This window comes from Stegostoma tigrinum, chromosome 3 (assembly GCF_030684315.1).
Source record: "Stegostoma tigrinum isolate sSteTig4 chromosome 3, sSteTig4.hap1, whole genome shotgun sequence".
Taxonomy (NCBI): domain Eukaryota; kingdom Metazoa; phylum Chordata; class Chondrichthyes; order Orectolobiformes; family Stegostomatidae; genus Stegostoma; species Stegostoma tigrinum.
The window spans coordinates 25,433,129-25,457,241 of record NC_081356.1 but is presented as its reverse complement, the minus strand read 5'-3'; the positions used below and the strand labels follow the sequence as shown (position 1 = coordinate 25,457,241).

General features: G+C 41.0%; 1 protein-coding gene across 1 annotated transcript in view; it reads left to right on the top strand.

Moving 5' to 3' along the window:
- tek (TEK tyrosine kinase, endothelial) overlaps positions 1-24,113 on the top strand; it is a 95,912-nt gene that overhangs the window by 20,171 nt on the left and 51,628 nt on the right. The window contains exons 2-8 of the mRNA XM_048526822.2: positions 1,843-2,145; positions 5,112-5,222; positions 9,088-9,240; positions 15,018-15,149; positions 19,495-19,629; positions 20,278-20,406; positions 22,022-22,176. Of these exons, the coding sequence (XP_048382779.1) occupies positions 1,843-2,145; positions 5,112-5,222; positions 9,088-9,240; positions 15,018-15,149; positions 19,495-19,629; positions 20,278-20,406; positions 22,022-22,176 (1,118 nt within the window). The remainder of the gene's footprint in view (positions 1-1,842; positions 2,146-5,111; positions 5,223-9,087; positions 9,241-15,017; positions 15,150-19,494; positions 19,630-20,277; positions 20,407-22,021; positions 22,177-24,113) is intronic.

The following is a 24,113-nucleotide window of genomic DNA, read 5'->3' as shown; positions in this document are numbered from 1 at the left end:
TGGGTGACAAGTAATTTGCTTTTTTTCAATACGAAGTGAGAGCTGAAAGGCTTTTCCTTGTTGCCTGTTCTCCAGATCGATTATAACTAACTGAGAAGAAAAGAATCAGCTTCCTTCTTTTCAACCTCCTCAGTTAGCCACATTGAGATGCTGCTGGGCCTGCTGTGTTCATCCAGCCTCACATTTTATTATCTTGGATTCTCCAGCATGTGCAGTTCCCATTATCATTGAAGATTTAGTGATTTTTTTAAAATGTGTTTAATTTGATCATTAGAAACAAATAAGAAACCAATTTCAAGGTTTCTTTGAGTGAAAGGAAGAACAATTTTATCACTTGCTAACCCAAGAAAAATAATGAATGCAACACCAAACTAATGCAAAGTCAGCTACAAAGTTTAAAATGGGATAGTGTAGAGTGCAAAAATTAAGATAAAAGGATTTAAGTTTGAAGTCCTTAGGGTGAACTTGACATTTTAGGTTTTAATCTAAGACCAGGGGATGTCCTGGATCAACAGCAGCTTTGAATATTGGAGGTATCTTTGAGCCCTCAGTGATCACATTTTCCTCTCCAGTTTGTGTTACCTCTGAGTGTTTTATCATTTGTGAGGCTGAGAGAGAGACAGACAGACTTTTCCAGTTCCAGTTGAAATCCATTTCGCACAGCTCAGCCAAAGCAATTTCTCAATTCATTTATTTGTGTCTAAATTAGTCATCTTTAATTGGATAATTGTGACTTTCCATGGACAAATAGAGGTACTGCTCTAGGTGACTAGTTTCAGTCTGAGATAACATGTTACCTTCAATTCAGGTTGTTTCTGTTTATTGATTATTTCATGAAGCTTCAGTCAACTTTTGGTCAGGTGCAGCCATTTTTAAATACATGAAAATAACTAGTATTAAAATCTGATAATGGAAGTTGAAAATTAACAGTCCATATTTTACTATGAACATGACAGATTACTTTACGTTATGAAAGCCATACTTGAATACTCATTCAAAAAATTACGTGTTACTATCATATAAAATAACACTCAAACTACTGCTAATTTAAATCTGAGTAAATTGCCTATCAGCAAAACCTGCATGATTAGCACATCACCAAGAAATTTTTGTACAGTTTGGTGGGTCACCTGTGTCAGCAGTTAGTACTGTCACCTCTTGAGTTAGCAGGTTGTGAGTTCAAATCTTAAATCCAGAGGTTTAAGCTCATAATCAACAATGACTTTTTCAGTGCAGTACTGAGGGAATGATACACTGCTGAAGATGCTGTCAGTCAGAAGACAGCTCTGTCTGTCCACTCAAGGAATAGCTTGGCACAACAAAGGGCAGGGAACTTGCCTCATGAGTTCTGGTCAGTATTACCCTAAACTAATATTGTCGAAGTAGATTATTGGGTCATTATTCCTTTGTTGTTGTGAGAGTTACTGTGCAAAGGTTGACAGCCATGTTCCCTACATAGAACATTACAGCACAGACGTCGATGTTGCGCCAACCCATGAAAGCAACCTGAAGCCCATCTGAACTACACTATTCCATTATCATCCATATGTTTATCCAATGACCATTTAGATGCTCTTAAAGTTGGCGAGTCTACTACTGTTGCAGGCAGGGCATTCCATGCCCTTGCTACTGTCTAAGTAAAGAACCTACCTCTGACATCTGTCCTGCATCTATCACCCCTCAATTTAAAGCTATGTCCCTCACGCTAGCCGAAATTACAATGTTAACTACACTATAGTAAGCACATCAATAACTTTGAGACAACATGCCTAAGTCTATACTTCTTTTATCTTCCTGTTGGATGTAATTGCATCTAATTGTTATGTTTGTATTTGATGCCAGGTTTAATCGAGGCATTGCTGGACTTGACATTAATAAATTCAAGACCTCTGATCTCCACGTCAGAAACCTCATTAGTGTGTGAACCTGAAGGCAAACCTGGTCTAGATGAGGTTTCCATAACTCGGATATTTGATCCCTTTCTTGATCAGTGGGGAAGCCCTGCAGCACCGAACAAGACTAAAAATTACCCTACAAAGGTGATGTGGAGAAATGAGAAAAATGATAGTGTCGGAATATTCTTTTGTGAGGGGAGACTTAATAAAGACGTCACACGAATAACGACAGTTAAGATGTCACAACAAGGTAAAACATCACAGATTCTGGAGGCAACCATCTATTCCTCCCACTTCCTACAGATAGCCAAACTCGTCCTCACCCTCAACAACTTCTCTTTCAATTCCTCCCACTTCCTACAGACAGAGGGGGTGGCCATGGGCACCTGCATGGGCCCCAGCTATGCCTGCCTCTTTGTAGGTTACGTGGAACAGTCCCTCTTCCGCACCTACACAGGCCCCAAACCCCACCTCTTCCTCCATTACATTGATGACTGTATCGGCACCGCCTCTTGCTCCCCAGAGGAGCTCGAACAGTTCATCCACTTCACCAACACCTTCCACCCCAACCTTCAGTTCACCTGGGCCATCTCCAGCACATCCCTCACCTTCCTGGACCTTTCAGTCTCCATCTCAGGCAACCAGCTTGTAACTGATGTCCATTTCAAGCCCACCGACTCCCACAGCTACCTAGAATACACCTCCTCCCACCCACCCTCCTGCAAAAATTCCATCCCCTATTCCCAATTCCTCCGCCTCCGCTGCATCTGCTCCCAGGATGAGGCATTCCACTCCCGCACATCCCAGATGTCCAAGTTCTTCAAGGACCGCAACTTTCCCCCCACAGTGATCGAGAACGCCCTTGACCGTGTCTCCCGCATTTCCCGCAACACATCCCTCACACCCCGCCACTGTCACAACTGCCCAAAGAGGATCCCCCTCATTCTCACACACCACCCCACCAACCACCGGATACAACGCATCATCCTCCGACACTTCTGCCATCTACAATCCGACCCCACCACCCTAGACATTTTTCCATCCCCACCCTTGTCTGATTTCCGGAGAGACCACTCCCTCCATGACTCCCTTGTTCGCTCCACACTGCCCTCCAACCCCACCACACCCGGCACCTTCCCCTGCAACCGCAGGAAGTGCTATACTTGCCCCCACACCTCCTCCCTCACCCCTATCCCAGGCCCCAAGATGACTTTCCATGCTATACTGTATCCATTGTACCCGGTGTGGCTTCCTCTAGATTGGGCAAACCAAGCGGAGGCTTGGGGACTGCTTTGCAGAACACCTCCACGTGGTTCACAATAAACAACTGCACCTCCCAGTCACGAACCATTTCAACTCCCCCTCCCATTCTTTAGATGATATGTCCATCATGGGCCTCCTGCAGTGCCACAATGATGCCACCCGAAGGTTGCAGGAACAGCAACTCATATTCCGCTTGGGAACCCTGCAGCCCAATGTTATCAATGTGGACTTCACCAGCTTCAAAATCTCCCCTTCCCCCACCGCATCCCAAAACCAGCCCAGTTCGTCCCCTCCCCCCACTGCATTATACAACCAGCCCAGCTCTTCCCCCCCACCCACTGCATCCCAAAACCAGCCCAGCCTGTCTCTGCCTCCCTAACCTGTTCTTCCTCTCACCCATCCCTTCCTCCCACCCCAAGCTGCACCTCCATTTCCTACCTACTAACCTCATCCCACCTCCTTGTCCTGTCCATCTTCCCTGGACTGACCTATCCCCTCCCTACCTCCCCACCTATACTCTCCTCTCCACCAATCTTCTTCTCTCTCCATCTTCGGTCCACATCCCCCTCTCTCCCTATTTATTCCAGAACCCTCACCCCATCCCCCTCTCTGATGAAGGGTCTAGGCCCGAAATGTCAGCTTTTGTGCTCCTGAGATGCTGCTTGGCCTGCTGTGTTCATCCAGCTTCACACTTTATTATCTTATATTCAAATACTGGGATCAGTTTTGGTTTGATGTGGAAACTATAGATTTCAGTCAATCTATTGGCAAGATTGGTATCTGCACCTAAAGATTAATTTTAGACATTCTTTCTTTCTTCCTTCTGTACCACGTGCCTGGTGCTGCCAGTCTTCATTTGGTATCTGTACGGTTTTGGGTAATTGAAGCCAATAGAAATCTCTCTTTACCGGTGTCTCGTTTTCAGGGATTACAAAGCAGCGATCAAGCTGGCTCAAACTCAAAACACTGGACACGAATCACTCAGTGTTCCCCCAGGCACATGCCCCTGACAGTGACCAGTAAATTCCAACTCACCTGGATCTGTAGATCAGCAAAACCAAGTGCAGTGTTATATCATCTAATCGAAGCACAATTTCAGCTACTGCACCATTCAGCCAACACAGCCAGAATGAGCAGTGAGGGCTTTTCAAGCCCTTGAGCAGTCTCATTTTGAGGCATTGTTCTCACAGCAGGGAGAACTAAGGAGAGATTTAATAAAGATGTTCAAAATGAAAGATTTTGATAGCGTAAATAAGGAAAACATTTTCCACTAGTTAAAAAAAAGTTATTGACCATTATTCTCACATTTAAGGTCATTGGCAAAAGAACCAGAAGGAAGGTGAGGGTTTTTTTTAACATAACAAGCTGTTGTGATTTGAAATGCACAGCTTGAAAGGGTGATGGAATCAATTTGAACTTTAAAAGTGGAACTGATTTAAAACTTTAACCATACACTTTTCAGGAATATTGGGAAAGGAATGAGGCTTATTCGATGGCTTTTTCAAAGAGCTGGCACAAAGAGCTGAAAAGCCTCGTTCTGTATATAGTTCTAATGATTCACTGCTAATATTATGCACCACAATAAGCCAAGTGCAAAAGAGGAAGGTTCTTCTGAGCAGACAAGTTCTTTTAAAAAAAAACAACTTTGTCCCAAGCTGTGTAGTGAACAACTTCCTTTAGCAATGTCTGATCTTCTGTAGTCCTGAGCCCAACTGTTAATTTGACATATTACTTCTGACTCAGGGTTGGTGTGTTCAGGGAATTGATCAGTGAAAGCACTGTTGACAGCCAAATCTCCTTGAAAGTGGCCCTAGAACAATTTGAGATGCAGAAGGCATCCGCATGCATGCTCAGAAGCGAGTTTCTACCTGTTACAGACCCAAAATCATTGTCTATATCACCCTTTATTTTGAAAGGATTGACCTGACCTGCTGAAATTTGTTTATTTTGCAGCACATTTCTTCCCAGAGGTTTTCTCTCTTACTGCAAATAAGGGCGAAAATGTAACCATTCGATTCAAGCGACAGCTCCAGACAGATGCTGATGTTATGATCTATAAAGACGGTAATAAAATTATTGCAATTGGAATTCATTGTCTTTCCATCCAGAAGCTCACCAAATTAACTTTTATAAACTATTAATGTCCACTTAATCAACTTACAGTGAAATATGTAGAAGCGGTATTATTCTTACTTACTCATAGAGTCATACAGCATGGAAACAGATGCTTTGGTTCAACTCGGCCATTCCAACCATATATCAGTAAGTTTGCAATGACACTGAAATAGCAAGAAGAAGGTTTTAGACTACAGGATAATGTAAATGGCCTGGTCAGATGAGCAGAACAGTGACACTTGAAATTTAGTTGTGAAAAGTGTGAGGTGATGTATGTGGGTGGACTTACGAAGTAAGGGAATACATGATAAAAGATAGAAACTATAAATGCAGAGGATCTGACATATCATGGTGTGCACGTCACACATCCTTGACAGGATAGGTTAGTAAGGTGGTTTTTGGGGACGTGGGATAGTTACCTTTATTAGTTGAGGCATTGAATACAAGAGTAGGAGGGCTATAATGGAGCTGTATGAGACATTATTTATGCCAAAACTAGAGAAGTGTGTGTAGCTCCATCTGCACTATAGGATGATGTGGTTGCAATAGAGAGGGCACAGAGGAGATTCACTAGGATGTTGCTAGGGCTGGAGCACATCTCCTAGACAAGGCTGTTTTCCTTAAAGGAGAGAAGGTTGGAGGTGAACTTGATTGAGGTGTACAAAGTTCCGAGTGGCGTATATCAGAAGAAATTTTGTCCCTAGGAAGAGAGATTAATATTAGGGAGAGCATAGATTTGATGTAAAGGCCAAAAAGTGTAGAGGGGATTTAAGGAAGATTTTTTTCACCCACAGTGTGATCGGTATCTGGAACTCACTGCCTGTAAGGGTGGTGAAGGCAGAAACTATCACAATATTTAAGAAATACTTAGATGATCACTTGAAGCAGCAAAGCATACAGGGCAAATGCTGAAAAATGAGATTAATGTCGATAAGTGCTTGATGATTGGCCCAGATACAATGGACCAAAAGGTCTGTTACTGTGCTGTAAAACTGTATGGCATTATGCCAACTTTACAATACTCCTCATAGCCTCTCGTTCTGACCAATCCTTTGCTTACCTGCCCTAGTGTAATTTTATGTAGCTCAATATCAAAATTTGTTTGATTACAAAGCTGTGAAATTTTATTGTTAAAATTGCTAGTAAATACAAATTGTTGTTATGCTTTTCTGTGCAAAACCATGCATTACTCTATTTAAATATTATATATTAGTTCTGAAAAGGTGGTAATTGTGCCAGTTTTCCATGTCTAGTTCTTGTTAAGGTAACTATCATCTAGCACTACATGAACCTGTTTCTTCAGATTTAATCATTATATTTTCTTAAATCCATGGAGACTGATTTCTGATTTAAAATTTACTTAATGGAAAGGCTTTGTGACGTCAGTGAAGTTTGATTTGAAAATCAGTGCTGTAAGTAAGAATTAATTTATTGATCAGATACCTTACATGGGGACAACTTTTCAAAGATTAAGAGCTTGGTACAAGATTGCAAACAACAGCCGGACATTTTAAAATCTATTACCGTACATGGATATAAAGTTACAAATGTAACTTCAATGTGACTTCAGACAAATTTTCTTTGTAACTATTACACCTCAGCCCCTCTCTCACAATTCCATGTTTCCACTTCATCCAAGTTTTCTTTCTCCCTGTCTGTTTCTGTTTCTGTTTCTGTTTTCTCTTTCTCTCTCATTCACACACACACATCTCCTCTCTTTGGTTTCCTATCTTTCTTTCTACCTGAATTTCCTTTATCTCCAACTTTCTTGCATGTGTTATGCCTCTCTTGTGCCCTTTCTCTTATGTTCACCTCATTTGTTACTCCATTTATTTCATATTTTTCTGTGATGCCCTTTTTCAGAATAGAGACCTTATTATCATGCAGAAGGAGGCCATTCAGCCCCTCATACCAGCTCTCTTAACATTATGAGTGCCAATCTCCTGCCTTTTCTCTGTAAACCCTGCACATGGTTTCTATTTGAATAATCACCCAATGACACAATTGAACCTGTTCCAACTGTATTTTGAGGCATACATTCCAGACCCTAACTACTGACTGTGTAAAAAACTTCTCACTTTACATTTACTTCTTTTGCAAAACAATTAAGAATTGTGCCCTTTAGTTCTTGATCCTTTTACAAACAGGAGCAGCTGTCTCCTCATCTATTCTGTTGAGACCCATTGTAATATTGATAATTTACATTCAAATTCCCCCTAGCCTGTCTTCAAAGGAAACCAGTCCTTACCACTCCAGTCTTTCCTCATAACTGAAGTACTTCATCCTTTCCTTATGCCTATCTCTATTTCAGCTACTCTCAGTCGCTCTTTCTCTCTGTTGTGCCACTAGTTCTTTCTATCCCCTGCTGCACAGTCAATACTGACTGCTTTTCTTGAGACTTTGTTCATTCCAGTTTTCTGCTTGTGATAATAGGTGGATTCATCTGGCTTTGAACAAGCACATTTTCTATAATCTCTCCAAATCCCTTCTAAATCTGGGTGGCACATTAGAATATTTATACAAATAAGAGACTAGAATATCTCTTATTGCCGTAATTGAACTGTGCTGGCACAATTGTACCTCTTCTGTGGGAGTCAATCCCTGTTTCCAGCATTCCATGAAGGAAAAAACTTCAATTAATCTTGCTAGGCAGGCCCTTGGTGTTCAGCTGTCTTCCTCTGAAAGCTTCCACTGGCTAGTAAGAAGTTCAGAGCATCTGATTCACTTCAAACATGTCCCTATTATTTTAAAATCACAACTCAGAGTAACTTCTGCTAGTTTACTTCAAATTTAAACTGTTTTTACTGCAGAGAATAGGCAGCTTCTGCTGGGAAGAACAACAGGTCACCCACCTGTTTCTTTCTTTGAGAATCCGTGTCTCCGCAACATGTTTCTAATTGCAATCTACTCTGTCAGCTGAGAACCAATCAGCTTCACCTGTTTAAAAAAGCTCCTTGGCATCTGATCATCTGCACATTGCAGGAATCCACAAACAAACAGTTCAAATTGCTTGCTGTGAAATCACACAGTTATCCTGATAAATCCCTGTTTTTAAAAACAATTAATTTGCTTTGCAGGCTACAATTTTTAACAACTCAAAGAATAAAAAGACACAGTCCACAGGAACTGTGACAGGTACAAAAGATATTTGTTAACTGCATTTTTTTGCAATGAGTTTGCAGTTGCAGTTCAGTTGGGAGCACTCTTGTTGTAGCTTCAAGACCCACTGAGAGACTTAAGCATCAAATTAAGGCTGACTCTTCCATTGCATTACTAGCAGTTTGCAATAGCGTTGGTGATACTATTTTTTGGGTGAAATCTGAGAAAAATGCCCTGTTTTCCTGCTCAATGAGATGGGAATAGTCCTATGAGACTATTTAAATCGGATTGGAGGAGTTCTCCAGTTTTCCGGGCCAACATTCACCAGTTAACTACCATTTCTTAAGCAGATTATCTCATGGCTGTTTGTGTGAGATTACTGTGCACAAAACGCCAGTTGCATCTTACACCTTACAACAATGGCTAGTCCATCTCTCTCTCTCATATATATAAAAAATATATCTGTGGATCAGTCTTTCTACCTGCATGACAGCAGCACTCTTTCTACATCTCCTGTTCCCTATTCCTGTATCCCTCTCTCAAGGAATATTCTTTTGGCTGTCAAGTGCTTTGGGAGATCCAAGGACAAAAAAGGTGCCACATAAATGCAAGTCTTTATACAAAATACTAGATGATTGCACCATTTGTAAAAACAATGCTAGCTTCTGCACATAGTTTATTCTGCAGTTCATAATTTTTCTTTTTATTGTTCCAGATATGTTTTTCTCATCCGTGCCACGAGATGATGTCACTCATACAGTTGAATGTACTTTGAAATCAGTCACTGTGAAAGATGCAGGTGTCTACTCTGCATTTTTGATTGGAGGAAATGTTTTAACTGCAGCATTCACCCAGCTGATAGTAAGAAGTAAGATATGTGGATAATAACTGCTCTATTTGTTTTAATGATGTGGAAGTGCCAGTATTGGACGGGGGTGGGCAAAGTCAGAAGTCATGTTACAGAAGTCACCTGTCGAAGGAGCAGCGCCCCGAAAGCTTGTGATTTCAAATAAACCTGTTAGACTATGACCTGTTGTCATGTGACTTCCTACTCAGAACATAGAACACAGAACAGTACAACACAGTACAGGCCCTTTGGCCCACAATGTTGTGCTGACCTATTATCCTACTAAGATCAATCTACCCTGCATACCCTACATTTTACTATCCTCAATGTGCCTATCCAAGAGTTGCTTAAAAATCTCTAAAGTATCTGACTTCACTACCACTGCCGGCAGCACATTCTACACGCCCACCGCCCTCTGTGTGAAGAACCTCCCTCTGACATCTCCCCTATATCTTCCTCTAATCAGCTTAAAATTATGCCCCCTTGTAATAGTCATTTCCGCCCTGGGAAAAAGTCTCTGACTATCTACTCTATCTATGCTTCTCACCTTGTAAACCTCTATCAAGTCACCTCTCATCATCTTTGCTCCAATGAAAAAAGCCCCAGATCCCTCAAACTTCATCATAAGACCTGCCCTTCAGTCCAGGCAGCATCCTGGTAAATCTCCTCTGCACCCTCTTAAGCTTCCACATCCTTCCTGTCATGAGGTGACCAGAACTGAACACAATATTTCAAGTGTGGTCTAACCAGAGTTTTATAGAGCTGCAGCATAACCTCATGGCTCTTAAACTCAAGTCCTCTGCCAATGAAAGCCAAAGAAAAGTCATCAGGCTGATGCAAGGCAGGGATTAACACTGTTTCAGAGATAGTAGGAACTGCAGATGCTGGAGTATCTGAGATAACAAGGTGTGGAGCTGGATGAACACAGCAGGCCAAGCAGCATCAGAGGACCAGGATAGCTGATGTTTTTGGCCTAGACCCTTCTTCAGAAGGGTCTCATTTGGCCCATATTCCTCTACATCTTTTCTAATCATGTACTTGTCCGAATGATTTTTAAATGCTGTAACTGTACCTGCATCAATAACTTCCTCTGACAGTTCATTCCATATACACACCACCCTCTGTGTGAGAAAGTTGCCCCTTGGGTCCCTTTTAAATCTTTCCCCTCTCACCTTAAACCCATGCCATCTTGTTTTGAATTCCCTTACTCTAGGAAAAAGACCTTTGCCAGTCAACTTATCAATGCCCCTCATGATTTTTATGAACCTCTGAAAGGTCACCCGTCAACCTCCAATGCTCCAGGGAAAATTCCAGCCTCTCCTCATAACTGAAACCGTCCAGTCTTAGTATCATCCTTTCAAATGTTTTCTGCAGCATTTCTAATTTAATAATATCTTTTGTACAGTAGGGCAATCAGAACTGTATGCAGTACTCCAAAAGTGGCCTTGCCCAGTGTCCTGTACAGCCACATCATGACGTCCCAACTCCTATACTCAACTCTCTAACTAATGACAGCAAGCATGCCACATGCCTTCTTCAGCATTCTGTCTACCTTTGACAGCACTTACAAGGAACTATGTACCTGAAACCCTAGGTTTCACTGCTCAACAACACTCCCCAGGGTCCTTCAATTAACTGTGTAAGTGCTGCCCCGGTTTGTCTCACCAAAATGCAACACCTCACGTTTATCTAAATTAAACTCCATTTGCCTCTCCTCAGCCCATTAGACCAACTGATCAAGATTCTGTTTTACTGTTAGATAACATTCTTTGCTGTCCACTATACCATTACTTTTGGTGTCATCTGCAAACTTATTAACCATGCTTCCCATATTCTCATCCAGATTATTTTGATAAGTGACAAAAACGGTGGACCAACCACTGATCCCTGCACAACACTGCTGTTCACAGGCCTCCAGTCTGACAAACAACTGTCTACAATCACTCCCTGTCTCCTACCGTCAAGCCAATTTTGTATCCAATTGGCTAGCTTTCCCTGGATCCCATCTGATATAACATTACCAACCAGTTTGTCATGTGGACTCTTGTTGAAGACCTTGTTAAAGTCCGTGTAAACAACATCTACTGCTCTGCTCTCATCTATCTTCTTGGTCACATCCTCAGAAAACTCAATCCAATTTGTGAGCCAGCATTTCCCATGAACAAAGCCATGCTGACTATCCCTGATCAGTCACTGCCTTTCCAAATGAACATAAATTCTGTCTCTCAGAATTCCCTCCAACAACATACCCACCACTGATGTTCGACTCACCGGTCTATAGTTCCCTGGATTTTCCTTGCAACCTTTCTCGAATAAAGGCACAAGATTAGCCACCTTCAGTCTTCCAGCACCTTGCCCGTGGCTGTAGGTGATACAAATATCACTGCAAGGTGGCCTACAATTTTTTTCTTAGCTTCCCATAATATCTGGGATACACTTGATCAGGTTCCAGAATTTATCTATCTTTTAAGACTTCCAGCACCTCCTCTTCTATAATGTGGACTGTTGCCCTAAATGTACATATAGAATCTCTTTGGATTCTCCGTATCCACCAAGGCTATCTCATTTCTCCTTTTTGTCCTCCTGATTTCCCCTTTAAATGCACTCCTACTCCCCCTATATTCCTCAAGGGATTCACTTGATCCCAGCTGTCTACACTTGATGAATACCTCCTTTATCTTGACCAGAGTCCCAATATCTCCAGTCATCCTGTGCTCTATACTTCTACTAGCCTTGCGCTTCACTTGAAAAGTCTCTGGACTCGTTACATCACTTTTGAAAGCCTCCCAATTGCCAGACACCCCTTTACCTGTGAACAGCTTTCCTGAATCAATCTTTGCAAGTTCCCACCTAATACCATCCAAAGTGGCCTTGTTCCAGTTTAGAACATTAACTTTTACACAAGGTCTAATCTTTTACATAACTAATTTAAAACTAATAGAGTTATGATCACAGGTCCCAAAGTGCTCCTCAATTAACACCTCAGTCGCTTGCCTCACCTTATCTTCCAGGAGAAGGTCAAGTTTGCTCATTCTCTAGTAGGTACATATACATATTGCCAAAGAAAATTTTCTTGATTACATTTACCAAATTCCTCCTCATGCAAGCCCTTAACACTATGGCAGTCCGAGTCTAGTTTGGAAAGTTAAAATCCCTTCCATTACAACCCTATTATTCTTACCTACATCTGAGATCTCCCTATATATTTGTCTCCTATTCATTTGGAATATGACATTATTTATTCTTTTTCCTGCATTTATACAGACAAGAAACAACAGAAGAATCACTACCTCACCTCTGTCCCAATTCTGATTTTTTTGTATGCTCTTCTGAACTGACAATGGACCATGAACCCATGATGCATGGTTAAAATTTTATGTTGAACATAGGATTGACGTGTGGTTTTGACTGGGCTGATTTACAATTACTATATAAGTGGTAGAAATCTCAGAACTCAGAGCAGGGCTTTCCTCAGTTTTCTGTTCGAACTTTTCTCCCTGTCTGCTTTCAAAGCTGACAAAAGGCAGTGAGTACATTTGGACTGAAAAAAACGTCAAAACTTTCATGATAAAATGGTCTAATAATTGAGAGAAAATCCAAGCCGCAGACTTGGGGTCTCCTGAATAGAAATAGCATTGTTACCATTAATGACATTAATGGAAATAAATATTGGGGGGAAGGTTGTAATTAGCTACCGCTTCCCTACTACCCAGTTGCTGACGAATACACAATGAGAGAACCAACTCTTTCATTCCATTACACCAAATTATGGGCATGATACCGCTTTCACATATCACTGTGGAGTCTCATAAGCTATTTACAAGACATCGCTTTGCCCTCTGTTTTGTAATAACTCAGTGCTCAGGACAGCATCTTAATGGTGTGATGTTCACTTATAATAGGCTAGATTTTACCAGAGTTTGCCCGGTTTGGTTAATGTAGCACCAATTCTTGATTTATATGCATTGCTCAAGAGAAGAGACTCAGACATAAAGAATACAATTTTGAATAAATAAAAATCAGAAGCATTTGATAAATAATATTACAAATAACAGCAGTCAGACTCTGTTGAAATCAACTTCAGACCTATATTACTTAATATCTGGTCCTGTTGTAATTGTTTTTAAACTGTTGAAAAATATTGATTATGTGGATAAGTCATTTTAGGACATAGTGTGTAAGGCATTGGCTTGCCTCTCCCTACCTGTCTAACTTCCTGACAAACCTCCAAGAAATCTATACTCCTCCAATTCTGACCTCTTCATCCTACCTGATGAACACATGGAAAATAAGAGCAGGAGTAGATGATTTAGCCCTTTGAGCCTGTTGTGCCATTCAATACAATCATTGCTGATCACCCAACTCAGTAGGCTGTTCTTGCTTTCTCCCCATATTCTTTGATCCCTTTAATGCTAAGAACTATATCTTACTCCTTGAAAACCTTTAATGCTTTGCCTCAGCTATTTTCTGTGGCAGAGAACCGCACAGCTCACTATTCTCCCTGGGTAAAGGAAGTCCATGTCCTTAAACTGTGACTCAAGGTTGTGGACTTCCTGGTTATCAGGAACATCCTTCCTACATTTACCCTGTGTAACCCCGTTAGAATTTTATAGATATCTCTGCGATCTCAGCTCCCTCACCACCGCCCACCCCACCTCTTTCCATTCTTCTAAACTCCAGTGAATGTAATCCAAACCAATCTAGTCTGTCTTCATCTTCTTCAGTCCTGTCATCCCAAGAATCATCTTTGTTGCACTCCCTCAATAAGCAGAACATCTTTCCTCAGATAAGGAGACCAAAATTGCACTCAAGCCCAATGGTTTCATCTCACCAAAGCCCTGTACAACAGCATCAAGACATACCTATTCCTGTACTCAAATTTCTTGGTACCTACTACCCTGTACACTTACTTCCAGAGACCCACTGTATAACGACATCCAGTTCTCATTGCGCCTCCCTCTTTCCTAATTTGTTGCTGTTCTGATTCTTATTGTTTGCTGACAGAATACATAACCTCACATATATCTGCATTATGCTTCATCTGCCATGCATTTGCCCAGCCAACTTGTCCGAATCACACTGAAGCATCTTTGCATCCTCCTCACAGCTCACCCTCATGATTGTTATTGCTGCACCATTGGCGACACTCTTTTACCTTCCTAGGTCCTAAACTCTGAAAATTTCCTCTTGCAGCCCGTTCCTTTCAAATGTTTTTTTAAAACCTGCCTTTTTAATCAAGTTTTTAAGTCACCTACAATTCTTACAGTGTAGAAGTAGGCCGTTGGGCCCATAGAGTCCATACCGACTCTCTGAAGAACAGCTCAACTGGAATCACCTCCCTGCCCTATCCCTGTAATCCTGCATTTTCCCATGGCTAATCCACCTAGCCTACACATACTTGGACTGTGGGAGGAAACCAGATCACCGAGGAGATCCACACAGACACAGGGAGGATGTTCAAACTCCACATAGCCAGCCCGAGGCTGGAGTTGAACCCAGTTGCCTGGCACTATGAGGCAGCAGTGCTAACCACTGAGTCACTGTGCTTCCTGCACTGCCCCCACACACCCCCCCCCCCCCCCCCCTGCCAAAACTGCCCGCATCCAACATATGTTACAATCTCAATTTATTTCATAATTTCTCCTGGGCAGTGACTTGTGACATTAAAGTGTTCCTAAATAAATATGAGTTACTGTTGAGCAAATGTTCTTTTAATCAGTCTCTGTTGTGTTTAGTTGAATATCAGTTAAAGTACTGAGCAGCCTTAATATATTATTGCTGAAATATTGGTGTTACAGAATGTGAAGCTCACAAGTGGGGAGCTGACTGCTTAAAGCATTGTCCGGTCTGCCTGAATGGAGGGATTTGCCATGATGAGGCAGGAGAATGCATCTGTCCACCAGGCTTCATGGGAGACCGATGTGAAACAGGTATGAATTTCATAGGTTGAGTAAAGCACCTATTTCTTATATACCTGGCAGTGATCACAAACCAGGGATTTAATAAATGGTTTCGGGTCACAACCATTAAAGTAATAAACTCTTTAAGCTATAAACTGTTTGCAGCCTGAGCAACTGGAGCTCAGAATTTATATGTGGATGTTGAATGACAAACATCAGGGAAGGGGAAAGTAACCTGGGCACTCTATTCCACAAGGCAGTCACACCCCTTCGAATAGGATCCTCTGATTTGCTCATTGGTTAGGGAGAGGATGGTGCGACTGCAAGTTAGGCAGGTAAAAGGACCAGATGACAAGCGTGCACCAGCCTCATCGTTTGCAATTGTCCATCGGGTTTGAGGTACTTCTTGTTTTTTTTTGGTTGAGAGTGAGAGCTGTGGGCTAGAAGAGCCAACTGACCCTGGCACTGTGGTGCTGGAAGCCTTTCAGGTTAGGGGAGCAAAAACAAAGGTAGTGCTAGAAGATACAATGTAGTGAGAAGGATTGACACTGCCATCTATAGCAAAGAGCAAGGATACAGGCAGCTATGTTAGCTACCCAGCACTAGGTTTTGGGACATTGGTACAGGCTGGAAAGGAATTTACAGTGGAGGGCAGGAGATCCAATCATTGTGGTCAATGTAGGTTCCAAATGAATTGAATAGTTACAGATGGTAAAAATAAATTCCAGAAATAGCTTTAAATCAGAAAATGGAAAGGAGGGAGAAATTCAAGAACACCAGGCTAGTAATATTGAGCAAATTGTTAGAGCTGTGTCCTGGGTCCTGATTAACCTCATCCTAGAGTGGTAAAAATGAAATAGTTGAAACATTAGCATTAATTTTCCAAAATACCCTAGATGGGTGGAATCAGATTGAAAAATAATAAATGCAACTGTTTACAAGGAATTTAGAAATCAGAAAAATATAGGCCAGTTAGCCTAACATCTGTCAAGGGGAAGATGTTAGAAACTATTGCTATAGCTACAGCAGGACACATAAAAGTAAAATTGAAGGTAATATGTGGCATCAATGTGGTTTTGTGAAAAGAAAATCATGCTAGATCAACTTGTTACAGTTCTTTGAGGAAGTGGCATGTTCTATGGACAAAGGTGAACCAGTGGAAGTACGGTACTTAGATAATAAAATGTGAGGCTGGATGAACACAGCAGGCCAAGCAGCATCTCAGGAGCACAAAAGCTGACGTTTCGGGCCTAGACCCTTCATCACCTCTCTGATGAAGGGTCTAGGCCCGAAAAGTCAGCTTTTGTGCTCCTGAGATGCTGCTTGGCCTGCTGTGTTCATCCAGCCTCACATTTTATTATCTTGGAATTCTCCAGCATCTGCAGTTCCCATTATCTCCGAAGTACGGTACTTAGATTTCCAGAAGGCATTTGATTTAGTGCCATAGCAGAGGTTATTACAGAACATTAAAACATGGTTTGGAGTTAACATACTCGCATGGAGACAGGATTGGCTGACTAACAGGAAGCAGAGTGTGTGCATAAATGGGTCATTTACTGCTTGGCAGGATGTAACAAGTGGTATGTCATGGGGATTACTGCAGGGATCTCCACATTCAAAACATGACTTGAATGAAGGGACCAATGATATGGTTGCTAAATATGCTGATGACACAAAATATTTGGAAAATGATTCGGGAGAAGGACATTAGGAGGCAAAGTAGGTATATGGATAGTGACTGGGCAAAGATGGGACAAATGGAATATAATATGGGGAAATGTGAAATTGCTTACTTCAGCAGGAAGGACCAAACAAGCATTTTATAGTGAGAGGTTACAGGGCTGTGAAGTGTAGAGGGATCTAGGTGTCCTCATTCATGAATCAGTTAAGGTTAGTAAGCAGGTACAGCAAAAAAACTAAATCAATGAATGATATATATTGCAAGGAAAATTGAATACTAATTTAAGGAAGTTATGCTTCCATTGCACAGGGCATTAGTGAGATTACATCTGGATTTTTGTACACAGCATGGGTCTGTTTTATTTTGGAAATGCATTGGGAGCAGTTGAAACAATGTTTATTAGACTAATATCGGGAATAGTAGATTTTCTTATGAGGAGAGGTTAGGTGGGTTAGGGTTGTGTCCAGTGGAATTAACAAGGGTAAGTGACAACATAATTGAAACATAAAAGATCGTGTGGATTTGATGTGGAAAGTATGTTTCCTCTTGTGGAAGAACCTAGAACTAGGAATCACTGTATAAAAATAAGGTGTCACCTATTTAAGGGAGAAACAAAGATCATTATTTTTCTTAGTGCTGACAGTTTTAGAATTCCCTTCCTCAAAAGGGGGTGGAAGCAGTGCCTTTCAATATTTTTAAGGCAGAAGTGTACAGATTCTGAAGGGACTTAAAGGTCATCAAGCTCACTGAGAATGTAGACTTGCGATTACAGTCACGTCAGCTATAATTTGATTGAGTAATGATGTTGACTTGAAAGGCCAAATGGCCTATTCTTGTTCTTAATTGTATGTTCACGTGCTAGGATGATGTCCTTTGGCGTTAAAAGTGCAATAGAAATGAAAATCTTTGTTTTGGCAGATCAAGAATTTTACTGCATATATTGTCTAATCTAAACGCTAAATAGATTGATGATAAATCTGTCCTGAAAAACAGATATCAATTTATAATTATCACTTAAGCTTCTGTCTTAAAAGAGATAAAAGCAGAACTCCACAACTTCACTCTAAAATTGTATGAGAAATTTTGAATTTGGGAACAGCTGTCTTTAATGCCCTTGATCAATTTCTAGAGTCTTATTGCCTGGCAAAAGTTGAGTTAGTTAAGTCAGCTCTGCCACCTTAGTTCCAGTTTAAATTCCACATACAAACCCTCATGAAACTCAAGAAAACACAGTCTATAAACTTGAGACTGCTTGCACCATAAGTACTTATCCTGGACACTGCCTATATTGATCCAATATTGTGACGACTTTGTACCATAGAGAGCAGTTATACAGATGCTGCTTGAACTATATTACCTGTGCTGACTGCCTCTTATCAGTCGGTGAGTTCTGTGCTCATCCAGTGATGGGCTGTGTTGAGTTCACTCAAAGTTGTAGTTTTAGCCAACTGTCCTAACTGAAGTGGGATGATCTTTGTGATATGATTTATTAGTGTGATTGTAAACAAGTACAATACGCAGTTGCTAAATGATGACCACCCATTTATCAGAAATATGGTTACAGTATTTACGTTTTTAGTATTGCTGTTCACTGCATGTAACAAACAAATCACAATGACACTAATGCACCTTCTAATTGTTAAGGACTATTACCAGCATATGAGTTAAAGGTGCGGAATCCTGATTTCCCATCTGTAACTGAAAACTATGTTCAGCCTCACCGGAAAATAACAATCTTTTCTCGGACCTCGCTGCTCAAGCTGTAGTCGTCAACCAGACACACAGGGCTGCATGGTTTGACTTTACAATTCTGACCCATCATTTCTCCCTCCAGACTGTAACTTTTCTTGCCAGTCAGTTTTGCACCTGTTGCAAAGCCATGGAGTTAAACACCCGTTTAGCCGTGGTTGGCTTTCTGCAGCGTGTGTCGTGACTGATCAGCAGATAATCCCAATCCTGAATGAACCCCATGGTTGATTTAGGCACTGGATTGAATCGTGAACCTTACACAGAATATTCTGATGCATTTTAAAAGTTAATGTTAGAAGTTAGTTGTAGAGGGAAAGGTTAGAAAGAATAGATTGGGTCTTTTGGTTGTGTAAGGATATTCTTGAAAAAAATTGATTTCTGCAATTAGTGAATTCACTCATTCTTTGGCAATGTAAAGACCTAATCACACTGGCTAGCCTTTGTTATCTGCTCCCCCACCACCACCACCCCTCCCTGCAACATGTTGAATGCACAGTTTTACTTCATTGCTTAATTCACTTTCATTGCCTAGACCACCCTACATGTCTGTTATATGAAACAAAAAGAAATTAAGTCCTGGGATCACATCTTGTGGCCTCATTTTCAGCCCATATCCAATAATAGTTTTACTAAAAGACATGAAGGGTGCATTACTTTTACATAGAAAAATTTTGGAACAGCAATTATTTGAACATGGTGAGATTTTGAGGCAGTGATCATTGCAACTTTAAAAAGGAATTGCATACAGAGCAGAAGCAAAGGAAGAAAAAGGGGCGCAAGGTGAGAACAGGTCAGAGGAATTAGGCTTAGATTCTTCCAGGAAGGAGCTGGTAAAGACAGGGCATTTGGAATGCTCTTCTCATGAACACAGATCTTTATAGTTCACTAAGCACTTTCCATCGACTGTACACTGATTTTACCTCATTAAAATTCTTTGACTTCTAGCATGTGGGCAAAATACATATGGCAGAAACTGCAGACCATGTACAGGAGGAAATTGTCACCTCTCCATGTTCTGCTTACCTGGTCCTTATGGGTGCTCTTGTGCTACTGGATGGAGAGGGCTTCAGTGTGATCAAGGTAAAGTTGTTGTAAGAAGGCAGTAAACCATGACAGTCAAGCCTAAATATCAAATTGCATACCTTATTCCAAAAATCTTGCAAGTGTTAATGTGCCCTTTGATTCTGTACAGCCTATAAAAAACAAATGTTTTCATTAGAAACACAAAATCTACTTTGTAAAACAATTAAGTACCTCCATTAGTTTCCAAATATTTATAAATTTTAAAAAATATTACAAACCTCAAAATTAGTTTGGGGAGATCAATTAGTGTGTGAGTGAAAGTTGACATGTGCATTATCATTGTGCATTAGTAAAATTCTTACTTTCTAAACATCAACAGAAAACAAAGACAAATTATTTTATCTATTGCCTCTCATATTTTAACGGTTGTTTATATTTACACTCGCTGCCTCTGTCTTGGCAGAAGTTCATCATTGAAAAAGCACAATAGTCAATATGTCTACATTTTCATCATTTGCATGAAACAGATGTTTTGGCCATTTGGTCATATGCTCCGATATGATTGAAACTTCTCCCAACTGTTATGGAATTAAAATATTAAGTCATACCACAGATTTCTAAGAGATGCTTGAAAAGCAGACATTGCTTACTGTTATTTATGATGAACAACTTTATCTTTTATTGAGCTGATTACTTTGCTTTCAGCCTGTGACCCTGGTTTTTATGGAGCTGACTGTCGGCTCAAGTGTGATTGTGTCAATGGAGGAGAGTGTGATCGCTTTGAAGGATGCCTGTGCCCTCTTGGATGGCAAGGCCTACACTGTGAGAAGGAAGGTAAAACAAAATAATATAACAACAAAAATGGCAACGAGTACACGTCAGCATGGACATAATGTCACAAAGGGCTACATAAAAATTTAGAAAATGGAAGGCAACATAGATAGTCAGGTTTATGGAATGAGGAGAAACTGAATAGTTTCCTGAAATTATGATGCAACCCAGGTTGAGAGTGGCTAAACCAATGAAGTTTTTATAAATGATATAAGAATTAGTGACAGGAATGTGATTCAGCTATCGGATCACAACTTGCTTTTACAGATTGAATGTTGGGTTACATACGATTCCTCTCTGAATTTGAAAAGTTGGTCAGTGCTTACTTTTCCAACAGAGTGTTACCCATAACTTGTGTGTGCAGATGTGGCCAATGCTGTGACAGAACAGGCCACAGGAAGTGTCTTCACATGACGTCACCACATCCCATGTACTGTGATGTCAGCATCCATACCTGAGGTGCTAAGAAGGGCATTGGGGAGGCTTGGGGTCAAGGGGAAGGGCAGTCAGAGGCTGGAGCTCATAAAGTGGAGGGTTCCCTCCCCTGCAGAGTAGAAGCAGTTGGAGGCTATACCAGGAGTGGAGGAAGGCCAGCATTAGGAGCCAGCCTTTGTTTTGTTCAGTGGCGAGGAGGATGATGTGGAATGAAAGACATTAGTTTATATATTTTAAAGAATTCAAATTTAAGGAACTTTCTAAATGTACACTTCTAGTTGCACTTTCATTGAAGCTAGCTGCTGCTTTACATCACTTATCAATGATGCCAGCTTCCTTCTTGCACGTGCATGCTCTTTACAACTCAAGGACATTACAGGCTGTTGCCCATTCCTAACTACACTGGAGAACATGGTAGTGAGCTGCTTTCTTGAGCTGCTGGAGTCCTTAGCAAGTTGGAACACCTGCAGAGGTGTTAGGAAGTGATTTCCAGAATTTTAACGAGGCAACATTAAAGATTCACTCCAAGGCAAGGCTCCTTATGCAGTACCAGAGGATCAGTCTTGCCACAGGGACATGACCCAGCACGGAATCATTGACCCAGGTTGAACAAAATAAATGAAGGGAAGAAATAAAAAAACTGTTGGAAATATTCAACAGGCCAGGGAGCATCAGGTAATACTGAAACAGGTTTTGTGTTTCAAATCAATTACCTTTCACCAGGAAGAAATAAGTTAGCATTTGAACTGGATTTGAAGCAAATACAGAAACAGAGAAAGGACGGTGGAGGGAGAACAAAATGCAATATCGTGATAGGGTGGAAGAGAGGAGAGATTCATTGGAAAAAGGACAGCATCCAAAATATGGTCTCGTTCAAGATCTCCTCTACTTTACATCTGTTATTGGCCCTGAAATTGCTGGAGCAAGATTGAGCCTGATGATGGCTTCCAGTGCAAATTCCTGCTGAAGTTTAAAGACTGCAATCAGTGTGGAGCACAGGTGCCATCACAGACACGACCTAGCCATTGTTCATCCCATGGACAGGCTCTGTGCTGCTAGAGCAGCCTTGAAGAGGAGCCCCACCCCTGCACCCTGACCGCCCCCCCCCCTCCCCAAACACTCATTACAGATACTTTCTATCAAAAAAACCCTGTAATTTGTGAAATCCTATTTTACCTTGCAGGTTTCGGAGAAGTTCCTTTTCAGTTGGTGAGTCCTAGCAACAGCCTCGAGGTGAATGCTGGGGTGACCTTAGAACTCAACTGCACTGCAACAGGATATCCACTGCTAGAGCATGGTGACATTCAACTCCTTACACCCCATGGAAATAAAGTAAATGTAAGTACCTTAGCAGAGTAACAGATTTTCGCAGCTCTCTCGATGCCTCCTTGCTCGTTGCCCTTGCTTTATGGGCTGGTGCTCACCTCTTAAAAATGAGTTTCTGATGCCTGTATGGAGGAATGAACAATTCAGGCCTAGTCAATTCACAATGTTACTCTGTATCTCTAGAGATTTGGCAACAATCCTGAATCAAACTGAATGGAATTTCTTTCAAAAGCTCCATATATATGCTACTGGATGGAATCCTCATTTTACATAAGCTAACAGCACTGAAACATTCACCCCAACTGGGCTGTATATGCTTATGTGTATAAGCTATAGCCCACAATGATGCATTGTATTATCATATCATTCTTTTCTCCCTCTTGTATTATCAAGTCTCCCCTAAAGTCTTACTTTGCTTTCTGATATTATGTTAATCTACCACTCCTACAATTCAATTATTCTTAGTTTAATCCAGTGGGCTGCAGTTTCACTTCAAAGTTCAAAGGGCAAGTGTTCAAGCTTCCAATCCATTATTTGAGCACCTGATTTAGGTTGATTGTGTCATTATGAATTTAAGGACATGTTGCATTGTCAATATTGTAGCCTCCCTGCCTCCTCAATACTACCTGTCCCTCTAACTATCTTTGTATCATCTGCAAACTTAGCCAGAATGCCCTCAGTTCCTTCATTTAGATCGTTAATGTACAAAGTGAAAAGTTGTGATCTCAACACTGACCCTTGCAGAACACCACTTGTCACTGGCTATCATCCTGACCCTTTTATCCCCACTCTCTGCTTTATGCCAGACAGCCAATCTTCTATCCATGCTAGCACATTGCCCTTAATACCCTGGGCCCTTATCTTACTCAGCAGCCTCCTGTGCGGCACCTTGTCAAAGGCCTTCTGGAGGTCCAAGAAGATAACATCCACTGATTCTCCTGGGTCTACACTGCTTGTTACTTCCTCAAAGAATTATAACAGATTTGTCAGGCATGACGTCCCCTTGATGAAACCATGCTGACTTTGCCCTACTTTACCGTATACTTCCAAATATTCTGAAATCTCACCCTTCACAATGGGCTCAAAAATCTTACCCAGGACTGAGATTAGGCCAATTGGCCTATAATTTTCAGTCATTTGCCTTACTCCCTTTTTAAATAGCGGTGTCATGTTAGCGATTTTCCAGTCCTCTGGAACCCTTCCTGACTCGTGATTCCTGAAAAATCGCCACTTTTTCCTGACCAATAAAACTTGGTGCAGTTGTTTCAAGTGTTACAGTTCATTATGACTGACTGCATTTGCAGCAAACTTGGAAAGATGTGCACCCTGTGCTGTTATGTTTTCTAGAAGTTAGTTCAGCTGAAATTTGACAACTAAATGCAACATTAAGAAAAGTAAAAACACAAAACTAATGTGAAATAATACAGAGGATACAATTTTTAAGCTTTACTAAATAATTAGCTTTTTGTTTAAACTTGATAATGAGGGAGATCAGCTTGATTTAATCACTGAATGAGATATCATGAAGGGCATCATTCACCCATCAAGCGTCTTCTGGCTCTTTGATACAGCTTCCCAATTAATCTTACTCCCTTATTCTAGCCCCAAATTCCTGCAAGTATATTCTGTTCAAGTGTAGTTATCTACTTATCTTTTTAACTTGCTATAAACTGGCCTCTTAGACGGCACATTCCAGAAAACAACAACTTATTGCATTTAACATCTCCCTTCGTTTCCCCCTCCGGTCCCATTGCACAATAAATAATATAACTCTGCACAGCACAGTTTGATCCATTTCCTGTATGCTGATAATTAATTAAACTCCAGATGTTGAACTTCACAGCAAACCAGTTCAGGCTCTCTTAAAGTGTTTTACTGAAACTCTCAGGCTTTTGAATGCTCCCCTTCTGATATGTACTTGAGAAAGATTGATGTGTTTACCAATCATG